Genomic DNA, 17,652 nt, shown 5'->3' with positions numbered 1-17,652 from the left:
GGTGTAATTTGAAATTTACCCTTTGAAATATATTGTATGTGGTACAATTGGTATAGTCTTTCCGATCTCAATTGAAGAACCAAAAGGTTGGCAGTATGTACCAGTTTCCGTCGCTGACGTAGCAACTCGGCATTGAAATATTTCAAAAACACAGCTTCATTGGACGACTGGGCAATAAATCTCAGTTGTTGACAAGTGGTTGACAAATTGCCCGGCAGTGCAGTGCAGCAATTCGGGATTTGGTGTGATTCAGGTAATTTTAATTTATTATAAGCACCTTCTATTAATTACTGATATTAACATTGAAAACGCAGAATGTAAAATGAAAAGTATTATCTATTTTCATCAAAAAAATGTTTTTTCCTAACATAATAACTATATACTATGCATACTCTTATATGACAATTAAACGTGATTACAGAATATTCACTCACTGGTTTGTTCCTAGCATCAAGAAAAGTGGCTCTTTGCAACGGTGACTCAAATTCCGTTGAAGGTATAGAAGTTTGTTAAGTTTTAAGAACTTTATAAATAAAAAATTACATGAATATGTTTCCAGTTAATAAAAAGTGACGGGAGTAAACAAGGATAAAATAAATTGGATGGACAATTTAATCAACATTAATTATTTTGTATCGCCTGATCATTTGAGCAAAAATTCTATTATTTACCTCCCACAGAAGTTTTTATACGATATTTATGGAAGTTCACAATGTGATACCTACATATACAGTGTGTACAGATTTGATCCGGAACACTAATGTAGAATTTTACAGGGTGGGACGATTTTAATATCAATTTTTTTCAGAGTAGGGAGTTCACAGACACACGTATGGGACATATTGCTAAGGAGATAATGTTATCTCATGACTTGCTAATAAAATCGTACTAGGGTTATTTTTTATTAGAAATTTAGCACCATTTAAAATCCAAATACCCAAAATTTTATTAATTTATGTCGTTGCATGTTTTTTTATAGAGCCTCAAAGTCCCAAAAACTGAAAATTCTTATTTTAGTTTGAAAATATAGGGGGCTTTTAGTAAGGAGTAAAAAACAATAAAAAACAATTTAAAATGGTTGAAATATCATGTCCTGTACCTCTTTTTACCGTAGATGAAATATTACCTAAAGATAATTTGAACTGGTTAAAAAAAATACTACAAATTAGAACTTACATTTATATACCACTGAGATGAAACATACGATGTATTCGTGACATAGTAGAAATTGATATTTGTCGGTTTGGATGTTCAGCATTAAAAATTCTAACTACTTCTCTGTAACTTCGATCATTTCTGCCTGTTGGTCGAATTATTTGCACTTTTTCGTTAAGTCCATTTTTATTTTACTATCAAAATATTTCTCACAAAACAAAGCCGAAATTAAAACGCTCTAATAGATGTCATGATTTGACACTTCAAATATTATTTGTTTTTCACAGCAAGCTGATAAAACAAGAAAAAATAAATTTCTTTCAATAAAAATTATGTCTTTAGGGAAATTATCCTAATTTTAAAATGTAAGTACTTATATTGTTTTTTCTTTCTTAACATGATATTTCAACTTTTTAAATTATTGTATTTTACTGTTTTTACCCATTTCTAAAAGCCCCCTATATTTTTAAACTAAAATAAGAATTTTCAGTTTTTGGGACTTTCAGGCTCTATAAAAAACATGCAACGACATAAATTAATGAAATTTTGGGTATTAGGATTTTAAATGGTGCTGAATAACGAAGTGTTGGCAAATTTCCAATTAAAAAATCCCTAATACGATTTTCCAAAAACAACATTATTAAAAAAATCATAGTATGCCACGAGATGACATCATCTCCTTTGGAATATGTCCCATATGTGTGTCTATGCACTCCCTGCTCTGAAAAAAATTGACATTAAAATCGCCCCAACCAGTAAAATTCTACACTGGTGTTCGGGATCAAATCTGTACACACTGTAGGTTTGCTTGGACAGCGCGTTGTTGCTTGTAATCGGAACCATATGGAACGTCAACAGGACATTACAAAGGACACTGATTTCCATAAAGTGAACTCTAAAGAACTTAAACTGCTACGTTTTTGTGTTTATTAGGCAAAAATATTGTCTGAAATTATTTATTTGTGGCATAGCTTTAGTTTCTCTGCTTATTGGGTATTTTGCCACCTATGAAAAACTTTAGACCCTTGCACAAAAAATATATTTTTTTTAGCTTTTATTAAATAATTTGGTAGTTTGTTCAAGCAACTGCCGGTTTTGTTTTCAAAAAGTACTTGGCTTGCGCTTTCGAAAATTTTTCTGATAAATTTCGGCTATTTCTGACAGATTTCATAAACTTTTTCTGTATAATTTCATGTGCCGTGCTAGAAATTCCCATGAGATCAGGTAAAACACGGGTACGACTTTGCTCGCGTGTTACCGTCGGCAACCGAACCCATTTTATAATGAAATTAGTCGGACGCGAAACAAAAATTAGATTTGTCCAAAGAAATGACATTTCTGTGGGAGCGCCGACTTCCCTATCAGATTAGCAAAAGGATGTCGCACAGCTAGGAGTGGTCGATTGGCCATTATAACATTTCTGCCCTCCAGACGCTATTTCAAAGAATATTTCTGCAAAGCGGCAGTTCATCGGAATAGCTAATTGCAAATCACATAGTAATTATAATTTTTCTTTATTCCTGAATATCCCTATCAAAATATTTTATTATATTTGAATATATTACAATACCTATCATTGCAAGCAATATTACAATTACTAATTTAGAATATATACAGTAGCAGGTACAAGATTGTAACAAGACATAATTTACAAAATTAACAAAAAAAATTATTAAGTATATCGGTTTTTTCTTACTCTTGGGAAAGTTATCTTAAACACAAATAAATATTTGTCAATACTGCAGTAAAAAAATATGAAATTATCAATTAAATCACAGTAAACAGTATTTCCAACTGAATGATTGTGGTAAGAAAAGGTACGAAGTAACGTGAAACCAGAATTTTGAAATTGAAATCTAATTATGTACATATATGAGCTACGCCAGATTGGAAAAAAAGCTTCGGCTAGAAGGAATAAGACATGAACCGTGTCCAGTGCGCTTTCATGGTCAGAGCTATCTCAGATGCAAACTTATTCATGTTGATCTGTACCTAAAGAACAAATGAAAGTGACCTTAGTACTAAAATTATTGCGTTGTTTGATTCAATTTAAAAAATAATTTACATTATTATTGTTCGAGATTACCCATGTCAATAAAAATTAAGAGTAACAAACACATCAATCAGCGAATTAAATATGTAGTATTATACTCAAGTATTTGTATTGTAATCTGTGATTCATACGGAAAAAGATTCTTAAATATTAATCTTTACACTTATACTTGTATAACTACATATTTATATATTATTTTCCTCATTTTGATGTTGATATGTTACAAGCGAAAAACTTCGATAAGAACATACCAAAATCAAGTGAGTAAAGGGTAAAAATTGGATCCATATCAGTAAAATTGTTTATGTATGGTAATGTAGGTACTTTTCGAATTTATCATAACTTATCAAGCGTCACGTTTTTTGAGCTTAATTTGAAAATTTTTTTTTGTTTTTTTTTTGAAAATCCTTCCGGACATTGAAGAAAACAGAATCCAATTGTTTGCACGATTCGGCTCTTTCGTCCTATGCTTCTGTTCATCAACTTTTAATTAAATTAAAATTAAAGTTGATGACCCAAACCAGATTTCGACCCCGATTCATACCGTTTTTGGGACAAATTTCCAATTAATTTTTTTTCATCAATTTAAATGTTATTTGCGGTAAAAATCATTTTAATCATGATTATGGAAGTGTTTAAATTCAAAAAACGTGATCCATAAATTACCCTTTTTTCCTGTTTTTTAAATTTCGTGTAAAAGATGAAAAAAAACTCCGAAAAGTTGCGCAAGCATGTTTAGGAAATTTATTCCAGTTTTCGAAACTGCCCTACAATTCTCTGTACGACCATTTCTCGCCGAGATATCTATAAATGATGACGAAAAGATCCTTTTCCATTTAAAGTCCGATATTTCGATGAAAAATGGTCGTACCTATCGAAATTAAAAAAAAAAGGGAAATTGAGGCTGAATAAACAAGCTATCTGGTCCATGCAATGGTTTAGATGAAAAAAAAAGTTTCCAAGAAAAAAAGAAAAGAAAATTTGCAAAATTTGTTTGTAGAGCTATTTCTTAGAATTGCATGATAACCCTAGCTCCTAAAAAAAATTCGACCGAAAGATCTAAAACATAGAATCTTAGAGCTTCAAAATGCTACTTTTTAATTCCCGATACGACCTTTTTTCACCTAAATACAGTCTGTCAAAACTCACGGAAAAATTTCGGAAATTCTTTTGACCCTTTAATTGTTTGCATGTTTATTTTATATTTTCATATTTTTATATTAATTAGGTATTTTATATTATATTCCTGGCATAACAATGTTAAATTCATATTTTTCTGTTTAATTTAAATGTACTTATTTATATGTAGTTGTTTTTGCGAGATTTTGTGTCTCGGTTTTTGTATATCAACTTCGTTCAGATTTAGATTTTCTATACATATTAAACCTATAAATTAATATAATAAAAAAAACTCTGATTCCAGTCGCAAAACAATCAAAAAACTCAATCATTATTATGCAGTTCACTCCAAAAATCTGAGAAAACAAAAATTTGAATAGAGCATTTTTTGTCATATCAAAATATTTCAAATAAAATTCATATCAGGAAACATGATTTTATAATACGTACTAATATAGGTATTATGTTACACAATTTCGTAAAGTTAATAGTTATCATTTGACTTATGTCCTTTTAAAGTTTATGCACTTCTTTCTCTTTATAGAACAACCTATGTATTAACTTGTAGCTATTAAATTAAAATGAACATATTATTTAAATGAACCCAAGTATTATTTTCATTTAATATTATTCATTTGCTTAATGGTTTATTATGTTTCTGTTCATGACAACAACAAGAGAAAAATTTGAAGGACGTAATTTGACTGGAGCTTCACTTCTATTATCAAAAAAATAAATAAATAAAGTGAATAAAAACAGACATTTAAAACTCAAAAGTTACTTTTTGAAAAAACGTAGATGTTACTAAATTTACAAAAATAGATACCTATTTATAAATAGCCCTATTATTAGCAAACGCATTTAACAAATGGTGAAAACCAGATAAAAAATTACGAACATTTCATAAGAATTGGAAATCAAAAATTTTTTAATTACATTATTTCAATATTTCTAGGATTATAGTAGGTAAACTTGTCCCTTATTTTTGAAAACTAATAATTTTAATGCAGTATTATGTGTACACAATAACAAATAATTCACAGCAATTATATTTAAATAGATTAGTTGATTGTTGAAAATAGTATGTACCTGTATATCACTGCGCATAATCCCGGCGAACTTTTTAAAACATTGAATATCTCCCTGATTAAAAATAAAAACAATTGTTATGCATGAGAGAATACCACTACATTGTCATTGTACTATCAACAAAAGTAAAAAGTAAATATGGACAAGATGAATATCAAACTGAAATGACCTACTAAATACTTAAATAGGTAATTTAAAAACTATCAAATATAATCCACTTACCTACTCTCAGTTCCAATTCAGCATACTCATTTCTTTTCTTACAGTCTTTTAACATAATATTATCAATTGAATGTAATTATTAGACAAAACACAACTTCATTTTATAGAATTATTTTTTATAAAACAATTAACCTAGACACATATACATTTGGAATTGTCAGCTCTAACTTTTAGAAGTGACAGGTGACAGAATTCACAGAAGAATGAGTCATGGACCACGGAAAACGTTTCTGCAGAAATACCCTATTAACAGCTTTCCTGAAGGCCAAAAAAAAGGAGAATAATTAAGTAACATATTTTACCTTTCATAACATATTTAAGGAATGAATTAGTCATTAATCCAGAATACAAATTAAATTTTCTTAATAGAATGGTATATACATCTAGGGCACTAGCATTTGTCCGTGAATTTCTTAATATAATCTGTATCGCCAATACCTAGTCTTATATGATCGAAAAGTATATTTATTCACGTCCGAAAAGCTGTCATACTATTTCATTGCTTAGTTTTTATCTATTAATATGAGGGTATTTTATAGCTGGAGCTAGATTTCGTAAAATGTAAGCGCAGTAAGCACACGAGAAATAAGAATTAGCCAAACATTATACACTGCGCCATCTACCAATCATACTCAAGTACTAACATGTATCCATCATTTAACCAGCATCTATCTACTAAATATAAGATCCATGACAGACAAATAAATGCAAGTTGACATTTTACATTTGACGAAATGCAATTAAAAGGCGGGAAATTAATCTAGAACAATAACATTTCTTACCATTTTTAAGTAAAATTATTCAGTTTAACAGTTTTGTAATCTACGTGCACTATGTCGGGGTAAGTTATTGCTTAATTCAAGTACTGATGTTTTCAGTTTACGTCTAATAATTTCAGAATAACCGCTAAAACTTGTGATAAAGTAACTATAGAAATTACAGTCGACAAATCTAAAAAAGAGGAAGGAAAAGAAAATATTACCCCTAATATTACGTGCAGGGGCGATGAGAAAATTTTAAACAAGGAACATGAAGAGTATCAGTATTTAAATCACATTAAAAATATCATCGAGAAAGGTGTAAAGAGGGGGGACCGTACAGGGGTGGGTACCTTTTCTATTTTCGGGGCGCAAATGCGGTACACTTTACGCGACAATATATTTCCTCTTCTCACTACAAAAAGGGTATTTTGGCGAGGTGTGGTTGAAGAATTACTTTGGTTTATCCGAGGAAACACCAATGCCTTTGAACTAAGTCAGAAAAATGTTCACATATGGGACGCTAACAGTACCAGACAATTCTTAGATTCGGTGGGTCTTAAGGATAGGGAGGAGGGTGATTTAGGGCCTATTTATGGTTTCCAGTGGAGGCATTTTGGTGCTGAATATAAAGATATGCATACTGATTACAAAAATAAAGGTATCGATCAGTTGGCTCATGTTATAAATACAATTAAAACAAGACCAAATGACAGACGTATAATAATGTGTGCTTGGAATCCTGTCGATATCCCTGAAATGGCTTTACCTCCATGCCATTGCCTCGTACAGTTCTATGTCGCAAACGATGAGCTGTCTTGTCAGTTATATCAAAGATCGGCCGACATGGGTTTAGGAGTACCGTTTAATATTGCAAGCTATGCGCTGCTTACTTATATGATAGCACATGTTACAGGATTGAAAGTAAGTACCTATAAATTAAAAAAGGCTTTTATCCTTTTTTTTATAAAATTGTTTTGCAAATTTTATTTAACTATTGCAGCCAGGTGAGTTCATTCACACATTAGGAGACAGTCATGTCTACCTAAATCATGTTGATGCCCTACAAGAACAGCTGAAACGCAAACCGAGGCCTTTTCCAACGCTGAAAATTAATAAGAAAGTGGAAAGTATTGAAGAATTTACCGCTGATGATTTTGAATTAGAGGGTTATAAACCTTACCCTAAAATAAATATGCCAATGGCTGTATAGATATAAAATCATCTTCGAGTAACTAATTCTTCAGTATTTCTACGAGAAAATATTGCATATATGAATTTATAAATTCTTACAAACTTCCAATCTTTATTACTTTAAAAATTAAGTTTTATTTCCATATTGCAACAAACTATTTATATCCCTACAAAACACCAAAGTATTATATGATGCTATTTTATTGTATGTAATGCAGTATTATTAAAAATATAAAATCTTATTTGAAAATATTTGTCTTCGAAACTGATGGATGGTAGGTTATATTTTGTATGTACTTATAGGTCCTTGGTATAATAAAGTTTTATATGTGGTACACATTTTTTTTGTCAATATTTTATGGAGGTTTAAGGTAAAGACAAAAAACTGCCATTTGGAAGCATTCAAACTTTAGGGAAAAAAAACAGAAATAGATATGCAAATAATTCTATTTTTTCTAATGTGAATATAATTATGTTATTGCAATTAGTACCTACATTCAGAAGTGAAGATCTTTGTCCAATGTATTTACTTCTGAATAACAGCTACATACGAGTAAATAGCTTTAAAAATCTGAAATTATTAAGTAATGTGAACTATTCTAATTAATTCCAAGGCAAGTAAAGGTACGAGCCAACAGTCTCTAGACTAAAACACTTACACCAATTAGTGCGTCCATTTTGACTTTGTAAATGGGTCCTATGGAAATACCCACAGGTTTTTGAGCCCTCAATATTACAAAGTTCAGTAAATTTTGGACCTTCCTGTCAAAAGTGTACCATTCGCTCTCAAATACAGCTTGTGCCATTTCAGTACTCTTAAAAAAATGTATCAATTTAGTAGAGGAAACAATTTTTACTCTGAGGTGTCTCGATATGCCACATTTTTAAAAAGGATAAATAAATTTCAGAAGTTGCTGTAATCAGCATTACACGTAGTTTGTATAACGTGTTGCCTGTACTCAGAGAGAAAGCCAAATACAAGTTATTAACATTATAATCAGAATAAAATGAGTAGCACATACCTCAATAATTATCTCATGGGCATTCCAGTAAAATATAAACAATTGAGAGCAAAGAGTAACAAGATAAGAAAGTACTGCCGTTCTTTCTATTGTCCAACCACTGCTCTGAAAATTGTATCGCTTTTAATAAATACAAATAAATAATTTGACAAGTGCAGTGGTGTGCACAGCCTGAGGGGTTGTCAAAAGATGACTTGCAATTTTTGCATCGCTTATTTTGACAACATATTTCGTTAATTTCTCAGTTATTTAGTTTATAAAAAAATATGTTCTACTTATTTAAGGAATCGTTTTGCTGTACTAATGTCAACCCCCCAATTTATTTTTTTGAGTGTACTGTTGAATTTTAGAATAAAGGACTTCAAATGATAATATACAGGGCATAAGAACCGACACAGGACAGATAGGGGTGCCCAAAATTTTATAATTTAACCAAACTTACCTGTATACAATGTTGCACCCCTGAGGGAGTTATAAACCCTCAAAGTGGGACCCTAAATTTCGAAAAAAAATATCTCTGCAACACTACCGTAGAAAAACCAAATTTGGTACATGATTTAGGTTTATTACTGGTCTTCTTTACCTATGATTTAAAGTTAACTGAAGCACTACAAGGTGTCCATTGGCGATAACTCACCCCTAAAATTGTACCGAACTTTTTTTTCATTGGCCGAATTGAAAAATAGTAATATTATTTCACAGCAGAGTTTAATTTTAAAAACTTTATGAATTCAGTCACGAAATTCAAAGTGGCTAATCAAATATGCACAAACATGTACTTACGTATACTTATTGATTTTTTCTTTTTCGTTTTATTCAATAAAAATGTGTGTCATCTCATTTAAGGGGGTGGAAGGGGAAAGGAGAGTGAGGTGTTGGTCCGTTTAGGGTGGAAACGATTCAGTATTGCTAGAAGGTACTAAAAAAAAAATTCAGATTTATAACTCCTCAGGGAATGCAAGTTTGGTTAAATTACAATATTTTGGACACCCTTACATGCACCTGCCCTGTGTCGATTCTTATGCGAGACACCCTGTATACTTGCATACCTGTAGTATCTGATACACAACCAATGACAACTGAAAGGATGATATTTGAAATTCTAATAGCATAAGTGTTTTAATGCAATCATCAAGTCTCTTCACTAAGCTGAAACAATATTAGCGATATGAGCACAATTCAACAGATACCAGCATACGGCTTGATCAAATTCATCTTGTCCGCGAGTGACTATGTTACCAGAGTAGCACCGGAGCTCATTTAAGGTTAAGGTGTTCTGTCTTTGTCACTCACTTCTGCGGACTCACTTCTTGATCTGCGCATTTCGAGGATAAGATGAAATTGATCAAGTTATGTACATACCACGACAGACGACAGCAACTACCAAAGAAACGGTCACCTATTTGATAGATGCTGTCGTGTTAATTTCTAAGAGTTTCCTTATAACTTCATGAAACGAAATTGAAATGAATTTAGCGAAATATTTGCCCTCATATTATCGCCTTACCTAATTATATACTGGTGTTCTCTTATGCATAATTTAACGAAAATTTCTTCGGAACATTTTTCATCGAGGTCATTATTACGAGAATATTTAACAGTGTACTGCCGGAGGTTTCTAAAAATATGCTGCAAAATTTTTATCTGCCCCACGCAGTACTTTAGCATGCAAAAGAAGAAGGAACCACAGTAGACTATATAAGCGTAACCATAGAATCCGCCGAAGAATTGAATCAGATAAGCCACGGCATAGTGCTTGTCAGAATCAAAAGGAAACCAACTGGTGATAATGAGATACTTGTGATCGTTTTCTTCAACGAGGTTTCTGACTATGGGGGCAATATAGTACAGCGATATTCCAACTGAACCTAAAGAAACGTAGTATTTCATCGCTAGCATAGCCGAGTCCACATGGTGGTAGTATATTTTTTTAATTGTGTCATCATCGTTTTCCAGGATGAGCCGTTCTTTTGCTTCAATCTCCTGCAAAATCTTCTTCACTGGCGTGGATCTGCATATGAAAACTTTGTAGATGTTGATTACGTAAACGATTGTTACTCCAAGGTTTCCAGCTGTTTGCAGAAATGTTCCTCTGGCGATAAAAATTATTGCTCCTTGACTTATATCGTACATGATGTAGTACACGTAGCTTGCGTAAAAATATGCGTTATAGAGGTTCAGTTTCCAACCTGTTAGTTTGACCGGCCATATTCCTAATATTATCATCAGGATTTTCGCAAATTTCATGTGAATGTTGTCTTCCATTTTCACTAAACATCAGAAAGAAATTATTAAGGAATGTATAAATCATTTCACTGCAGACAATTTAGTGTTTTCTTTTTACTCTACTGTCGCTACAAACAATTAATAGAAATATTTTATAACAAAAAATATTGTTTTTGCTAAAGAAATAAAAGGTTTAGGTTATTTCGGTGCAATATATTTTCAGAATGTGATCGAATACATTTCAATATTCAAAATGAATACATTTAATGCTAATTTTATACAAAATAAGAGTTTTGTATTTCTAAATATTCTACTTACCTTGTAACAGATCTCGTATATTTGAAAGAAAATATCTACAGGGATATATCCAACACTGAAACTTGATCTGAAGTATGCAGTCCTTTTATTTGAAGTCTATAATTATATTACGATATTCTATTCGGTCATCTATATTCCTTTGAGAATTTATTAATAACAGGTGCATATGCAGCTTTTGAAGTAAAAAAGATTACTCCTATTATGTGTTATTAAAGTTTATCCATCAAAAGAAAAATTCTACGTAATCATATAATTTCATTTTTAAAATTTCAATCAGAATAGCCAATATATGTACCTATATCAGTATTAAAATTTTAATAATATCAAATTATTTCCAAAAAGTAATGAAGGACTTAAGTACTTATAGTTTTATAGTAGGCAAGTACCTGCCCTTAGACTCTGAAAATGAAAGTAGGTACATTCATGGAGGAGTTTTTTATAGCCTCACCTAATTTTTTACTGTACCAGTAAAAAAATGGCAAAATAGGCGAGGACTAAGGAGTTCACTAAGATAGAGAGTTCCATTTGCTGGAAATTATTTATAAAAAGATATCTTCACTGTCATTTCTAACTTTGCTATCGGCAGGAAAGGTTTATTTCTCTTAACAAAAAATTTATTTATAGCTCCAAAATTGTACCTTCTTCGTAGAAACAATAACTATTATATCACTTAAAAAAAACAACGGGTTATTTTACGTGGAATAGGGCTCGCAAAATTCTATCTGCAATGCAGAAAATAGTGTAATTCCTGCAAAAAGTCAATTTTATAGCTAAAACAAAGTCAACAAAATTTTTCTTCAGGACATTTTATTAGTTTTTTAAACAAAACTGAAAAATATAGAATAAATAATAGTTATTTATTGTATAAGTGTTTTAAGTATAGCATTTCAACCACGCAAGAATGTTTAAACGCGAGAACGCAGTTCTATCTGAATTTGGTGAAAATGCAAGTAATTGTGTTCCTGTGGCAGTTTTTGACGAAGCTCAAGAAGCTATTTTCCATTTATTGCCAGCGAAATCCTGGAAACATTACGAAAAAGTGTTCGCCGAATTTAACGAATGGAGGGAAAAACGGAGAGTCATGCTATCGTATTTGTTAAATTTGAAGAAAAAATATGCAATTTCATCTATGTGGTCGAACTATTAGATGTTGAAGGATACTATAAAGGTATACAAAAATATAGATATTGGAAAACATAACAAACTTACTGCTTATTTGAAGAGTGAATCGAGAGTATACAAAGCAAAAAAACACAGTAGCGAAGGTACCGTCAATAGCTGCTTCATTCCTGAATATCGCAAATCCAGAAGCATATACTGGCCATTGTATGAGGCGCACTTCGACAACTTTATTGACCAATAAAGGTGCTGATCCTACAACCATCAAACCGCATGGTAGATGGAAGAGCTCCTCTGTAGCAGAAAATTGTTGAGGAGTCTATATCTAACATACTCAAGTATGTATTGCAAGGAAAAACCAAGAAAAATATAGCTGTTCGTTACAAGAAGAGACATCTGTAACTTCGTGCAAATTCTTCACAAACGGCAGATGTTATGCCTTCCGAAAATGATGGCAACAAAGCTACAAGGGTTGTTATTAACAGAAAGTTAAATGTGAGAAAACAAAAAAACGAAATATTTATTACTATAAATGTAAATGTTAATGTTAATAAGTTAAATAAGATTTATTATAGGTTTATTAATTTTTCAATATTCTACAAGTGAAATAAAGTTACTTTATTCCACTAGTGGATAAAATATCACTTTAGACGGTTCACATGTGTGGATAAAAGTCCGATTATTAGGTGATTGTGGATAAATATAATTATAGAAAAATAAAACGCCTTATAAAATATTTGTTTTCTAAACTGATGTATGGTAGGTTATATTTTTTATGTACTTATAAGTACTTGGTATAATAAAGTTCTTTCATATGCAGTACACATTTTTTTATCAATATTTTATGGGGGTTTAAGGAAAAGACAAAAAACTGCCATTTGGAGGCATTCAAACTTTAGAAAAAAAAAACAAAAATAGATATGCAAATAATTCTATATTTTGTAATGTGAATATGTTATTGCAGTTAGTACATTAAGAAGTGATGAAAATCCTTGTCGATTATATTTACTTACTTCTGGATAACAGCTACATACGAGTAAATAGCTTTAAAAATCTAAAATTATTAAGTAATGTGATTCTAACTAGTTCCAATACAAGTAAAGGTACGAGCCAACAGTATCTAGACTAAAATACTTACACCAATTAGTGCGTCCATTTTGACTTTGTAAATGGGTCCTATGGAAATACCCACTGGTTTTTGAGCCCTTAATATTACAAAGATCAATAAATTTTGGATGTTCCTGTCAAAAGTGTACCATTCGTTTTCAAATACAGCTTGTGCCAATTCAGTACTCTTAAAAAAATGTATCAGTTTAGTAGAGGAATTTTTACTCTGAGATGTCTCGATATGCCACATTTTTAAAAAGGATAAATAAATTTCAGAAGTTGCTGTAATCAGCATTACACGTAGTTTGTATAACGTGTTGCCTATACTCGGAAAAAATGAAGTGAAATACAAGTTTGATAACATAGATGCTCTAGAATCTTTGTCCTTTTCTAATTGTAACAGATAAAACGACAAAGAAATAGGTATATCAAGAGCATCTAGAATTCTAGATGTTAATACCGAACTTGCCTAGAATCAGATGAGTAGATCAATATATAATATTTGAAATGTGGTGAAATTAAATTAGGTAGATGGATTTAGATGTGACGTGATAAATAAATCAGAATAAAATGATTAGCACATACCTCAATAATTATCTCATGGGCATTCCAGTAAAATATAAACAATTGAGAGCAAAGAGTAACAAGATAAGAAAGTACTGCCGTTCTTTCTATTGTCCAACCACTGCTCTGAAAATTGTATCGCTTTTAATAAATACAAATAAATAATTTGACAAGTGCAGTGGTGTGCACAGCCTGAGGGGTTGTCAAAAGATGACTTGCAATTTTTGCATCGCTTATTTTGACAACATATTTCGTTAATTTCTCAGTTATTTAGTTTATAAAAAAATATGTTCTACTTATTTAAGGAATCGTTTTGCTGTACTAATGTCAACCCCCCAATTTATTTTTTTGAGTGTACTGTTGAATTTTAGAATAAAGGACTTCAAATGATAATATACAGGGCATAAGAACCGACACAAGGCAGGTAGGGGTGCCCAAAATTTTGTAATTTAACCAAACTTACCTATATACAAAGTTGCACCCCTGAGGGTTATAAACCCTCAAAGTGGGGCCCTAAATTTCGAAAAAAATTAATATCTGCAACACTTTACCGTAGAAGAACCAAATTTGGTACATGATTTAGGTTTATTACTGGTCTTCTTTACCTATGATTTAAAGTTAACTGAAGCACTACAAGGTGTCCATTGGGGATAACTCACCCCTAAAATTGTACCGAACTTTTTTTCATTGGCCGAATTGAAAAATAGTAATATTATTTCACAGCAGAGTTTAAATTTTAAAACTTTATGAATTCAGTCACGAAATTCAAAGTGGCTAATCAAATATGCACAAACATATACTTATGTATAATTATTGATTTTTTCTTTTTCGTTTTATTCAATGTAAATGTGTGTCATCTCATTTAAGGGGGTGGAAGGGGAAAGGAGAGTGAGGGGTTGGTCCGTTTAGGGTGGAAACGATTCAGTATTGCTAGTAGGTACTAAAAAAAAAAATTTCAGATTTATAACTCCTCAGGGAATGCAAGTTTGGTTAAATTACAATATTTTGGACACCCTTACATGCACCTGTCCTGTGTCGGTTCTTATGCGAGACACCCTGTATACTTGCATACCTGTAGTATCTGATACACAACCAATGACAACTGAAAGGATGATATTTGAAATTCTAATAGCATAAGTGTTTTAATGCAATCATCAAGCCTCTTCACTAAGCTGAAACAATATTAGCAGTATGACCACAATTCAACAAATACCAGCACACAGCTTGATCAAATTCATCTTGCCCGCTAGTGACTACGTTACCAGAGTAGCACCGGAGCTCATTTAAGATTAAGGTGTCTTGTCTTTGTCACTCACTACTGCGGACTCACTTCTTGATCTGCGCATTTCGAGGATAAGATGAAATTGATCAAGTTATGTACATACCACGACAGACGACAGCAACTATCAAAGAAACGGTCACCTATTTAATAGATGCTGTCGTGTTAATTTCTAAGAGTTTCCTCATAATTTCATGAAACCAAATTGAAATGAATTTAGCGAAATATCTGCCCTCATATTATCGCCTTACCTAATTATATACTGGTGTTCTCTTATGCATAATTTAACGAAAATTTCTTCGGAACATTTTTCATCGAGGTCATTATTACGAGAATACTTAACAGTGTACTGCCGGAGATTTCTAAAAATATGCTGCAAAATTTTTATCTGCCCCACGCAGTACTTTAGCATGCAAAAGAAGAAGGAACCACAGTAGACTATATAAGCGTAACCATAGAATCCACCGAAGAATTGTATTAGATAAGCCACGGCATAGTGCTTGTCAGAATCAAATGGAAACCAACTGGTGAAAATGAGATACTTGTGATCGTCTTCTTCAACGAGGTTTCTCACTATGGGGGCAATAAAGTATAAGGATATTCCCACCGAACCTAATGAGACGTAGTATTTCATCGCTAGCATAGACGATTGCACATGGTCGTAGTATATTTTTTTAATTGTGTCATCATCGTTTTCCAGGATGAGCCGTTCCTTTGCTTCAATCTCCTGTAAAATCTTCTTCACTGACGTGGATCTGCATATGAAAACTTTGTAGATGTTGATGATGTAAACGATTGTTACTCCAAGGTTCCCAACTGTTTGCAGAAATGTTCCTCTGGCGACGAAAATTATTGCTCCTTGACTTATATCGTACATGATGTAGTATACATAGCTTGCGTAAAAATATGCGTTATAGAGTATCAGTTTCCAGCCTGTTAGTTTGACCGGCCATATTCCTAATATTATCATCAGGATTTTCGCAAATTTCATGTGAATGTTGTCTTCCATTTTCACTAAACATCAGAAAGAAATTATTAAGGAATGTATAAATCATTTCACTGCAGACAATTTAGTGTTTTCTTTTTACTCTACTGTCGCTACAAACAATTAATAGAAATATTTTATAACAAAAAATATTGTTTTTGCTAAAGAAATAAAAGGTTTAGGTTATTTCGGTGCAATATATTTTCAGAATGTGATCGAATACATTTCAATATTCAAAATGAATACATTTAATGCTAATTTTATACAAAATAAGAGTTTTGTATTTCTAAATATTCTACTTACCTTGTAACAGATCTCGTATATTTGAAAGAAAATATCTACAGGGATATATCCAACACTGAAACTTGATCTGAAGTATGCAGTCCTTTTATTTGAAGTCTATAATTATATTACGATATTCTATTCGGTCATCTATATTCCTTTGAGAATTTATTAATAACCGGTGTATACCCAGCTTTTGAAGTAAAAAATATTACTCCTTGTCATTAAAGTTTATCCATCAAAAGAACCAAAAATTCTACGTAATCACATAATTTCATTTTTAAAATTTCAATCAGAATAGCCAATATATGTACCTATATCAGTATTAAAATTTTAATAATATCAAATTATTTCCAAAAAGTAATGAAGGACTTAAGTACTTATAGTTTTATAGTAGGCAAGTACCTGCCCTTAGACTCTGAAAATGAAAGTAGGTACATTCATGGAGGAGTTTTTTATAGCCTCACCTAATTTTTTACTGTACCAGTAAAAAAATGGCAAAATAGGCGAGGACTAAGGAGTTCACTAAGATAGAGAGTTCCATTTGCTGGAAATTATTTATAAAAAAATATCTTTACTGTCATCTCTAACTTTGCTGTCGGCAGGAAAGGTTTATTTCTCTTGACAGAAAATTTATTTATAGCTCCAAAAATGTACCTACCTCGTAGAAACAAAAAATATTGTGTCATACGCTTAAAAAAAACAACGGGTTATTTTACGTAGAATAGGGCTCGCAAAATCTTATCTGCAATGCAGAAAATAGTGTAATTCCTGCAAAAAGTCAATTTTATAGCTAAAACAAAGTCAACAAAATTTTTCTTCAGGACATTTTATTAGTTTTTTAAACAAAACTGAAAAATATAGAATAAATAATAGTTATTTAAGTAGCATTTTATCCACGCAAGAACGCAGTTCTATCTGAATTAGGTAAAAATGCATGAAATGCATTGTATGAGGAGCACTTCGACAACTTTATTGGCCAATAAAGGTGCTGATCCTACAACCATCAAACGGCATGGTAGATGGAAGAGCTCATCTGTATCAGAAAGTTGTTGAGGAGTCTATATCTAACAAACTTGATATTGCAAGGAAAACCAAGGAAAATATTGCTGTTCCTTACAAGAAGAGACATCCGTAACTTCATACAAATTGTTCACAAA

At 31.6% G+C, this 17,652-nt stretch overlaps 5 protein-coding genes across 9 annotated transcripts in view; 1 reads left to right on the top strand and 4 right to left on the bottom strand.

The window, feature by feature from the left end:
- Positions 1–5,822, bottom strand: part of LOC108909013 (probable phospholipid-transporting ATPase IA) — a 53,424-nt gene extending 47,602 nt beyond the window's left edge. For all 5 annotated transcript variants that reach the window (XR_002763021.1, XM_023454891.1, XM_018713221.1 and 2 more), the window contains exon 1: positions 5,639–5,822. Coding sequence is in view for 1 of the 5 variants with exons in the window: in XM_018713226.1 (XP_018568742.1) it covers positions 5,639–5,693 (55 nt within the window). In the remaining 4 variants the exon portion in view is untranslated. The remainder of the gene's footprint in view (positions 1–5,638) is intronic.
- A 543-nt stretch (positions 5,823–6,365) lies between these two features.
- Positions 6,366–7,917, top strand: LOC108909000 (thymidylate synthase). Its single transcript, XM_018713205.1, has 3 exons — positions 6,366–6,479; positions 6,537–7,320; positions 7,400–7,917. Exons 1-3 carry the CDS (start codon positions 6,472–6,474, stop codon positions 7,607–7,609), a joined length of 1,002 nt encoding a protein of 333 aa, XP_018568721.1. The 5' UTR covers positions 6,366–6,471; the 3' UTR covers positions 7,610–7,917.
- A 134-nt stretch (positions 7,918–8,051) lies between these two features.
- On the bottom strand, positions 8,052–10,177 carry LOC108909023 (odorant receptor 30a-like). Its single transcript, XM_018713238.2, has 5 exons — positions 10,120–10,177; positions 9,662–9,761; positions 8,613–8,717; positions 8,250–8,405; positions 8,052–8,161 (listed from the first exon to the last, which is right to left on the bottom strand). The coding sequence occupies exons 2-5, from the start codon at positions 9,722–9,724 to the stop codon at positions 8,117–8,119; spliced, it is 369 nt and encodes a 122-aa protein (XP_018568754.2). The 5' UTR covers positions 9,725–9,761; positions 10,120–10,177; the 3' UTR covers positions 8,052–8,116.
- On the bottom strand, positions 10,116–10,877 carry LOC111691683. The gene has a single exon (XM_023454890.1). The coding sequence runs from the start codon at positions 10,875–10,877 to the stop codon at positions 10,116–10,118; it is 762 nt and encodes a 253-aa protein (XP_023310658.1).
- Positions 10,878–13,506: 2,629 nt separating this feature from the next.
- Positions 13,507–15,099, bottom strand: LOC111691682 (odorant receptor Or2-like; the record flags this gene model as incomplete). The annotated part of the gene is made up of 3 exons (XM_023454889.1): positions 15,019–15,099; positions 13,968–14,072; positions 13,507–13,569 (listed from the first exon to the last, which is right to left on the bottom strand). Coding segments are annotated over exons 1-3 (231 nt in total), but the record flags the coding sequence as incomplete, so codon positions are not given.
- Positions 15,100–17,652: the final 2,553 nt, after the last annotated feature.

Source organism: Anoplophora glabripennis, unplaced genomic scaffold (genome assembly GCF_000390285.2).
Source record: "Anoplophora glabripennis isolate ALB-LARVAE unplaced genomic scaffold, Agla_2.0 scaffold72, whole genome shotgun sequence".
In the NCBI taxonomy this organism is placed as follows: domain Eukaryota; kingdom Metazoa; phylum Arthropoda; class Insecta; order Coleoptera; family Cerambycidae; genus Anoplophora; species Anoplophora glabripennis.
This window is presented reverse-complemented; position numbering and strand designations above follow the sequence as displayed.

Bases quoted from the DNA above. Each gene is read 5' to 3' on its own strand.
- LOC108909000 (XM_018713205.1), top strand. The intron at 7,321-7,399 runs GTAAGTACCTAT...TAACTATTGCAG, and splicing joins CACATGTTACAGGATTGAAA to CCAGGTGAGTTCATTCACAC.
- LOC108909023 (XM_018713238.2), bottom strand. From the start codon at position 9,724: ATGCTATTAGAATTTCAAATATCATCCTTTCAGTTGTCATTGGTTGTG. The intron at 8,406-8,612 runs GTATGTGCTACT...CATTTTTTTAAG, and splicing joins CCCATGAGATAATTATTGAG to AGTACTGAAATGGCACAAGC. The intron at 8,162-8,249 runs GTAAGTGTTTTA...TAATAATTTCAG, and splicing joins AAATGGACGCACTAATTGGT to ATTTTTAAAGCTATTTACTC.
- LOC111691683 (XM_023454890.1), bottom strand. From the start codon at position 10,877: ATGGAAGACAACATTCACATGAAATTTGCGAAAATCCTGATGATAATA.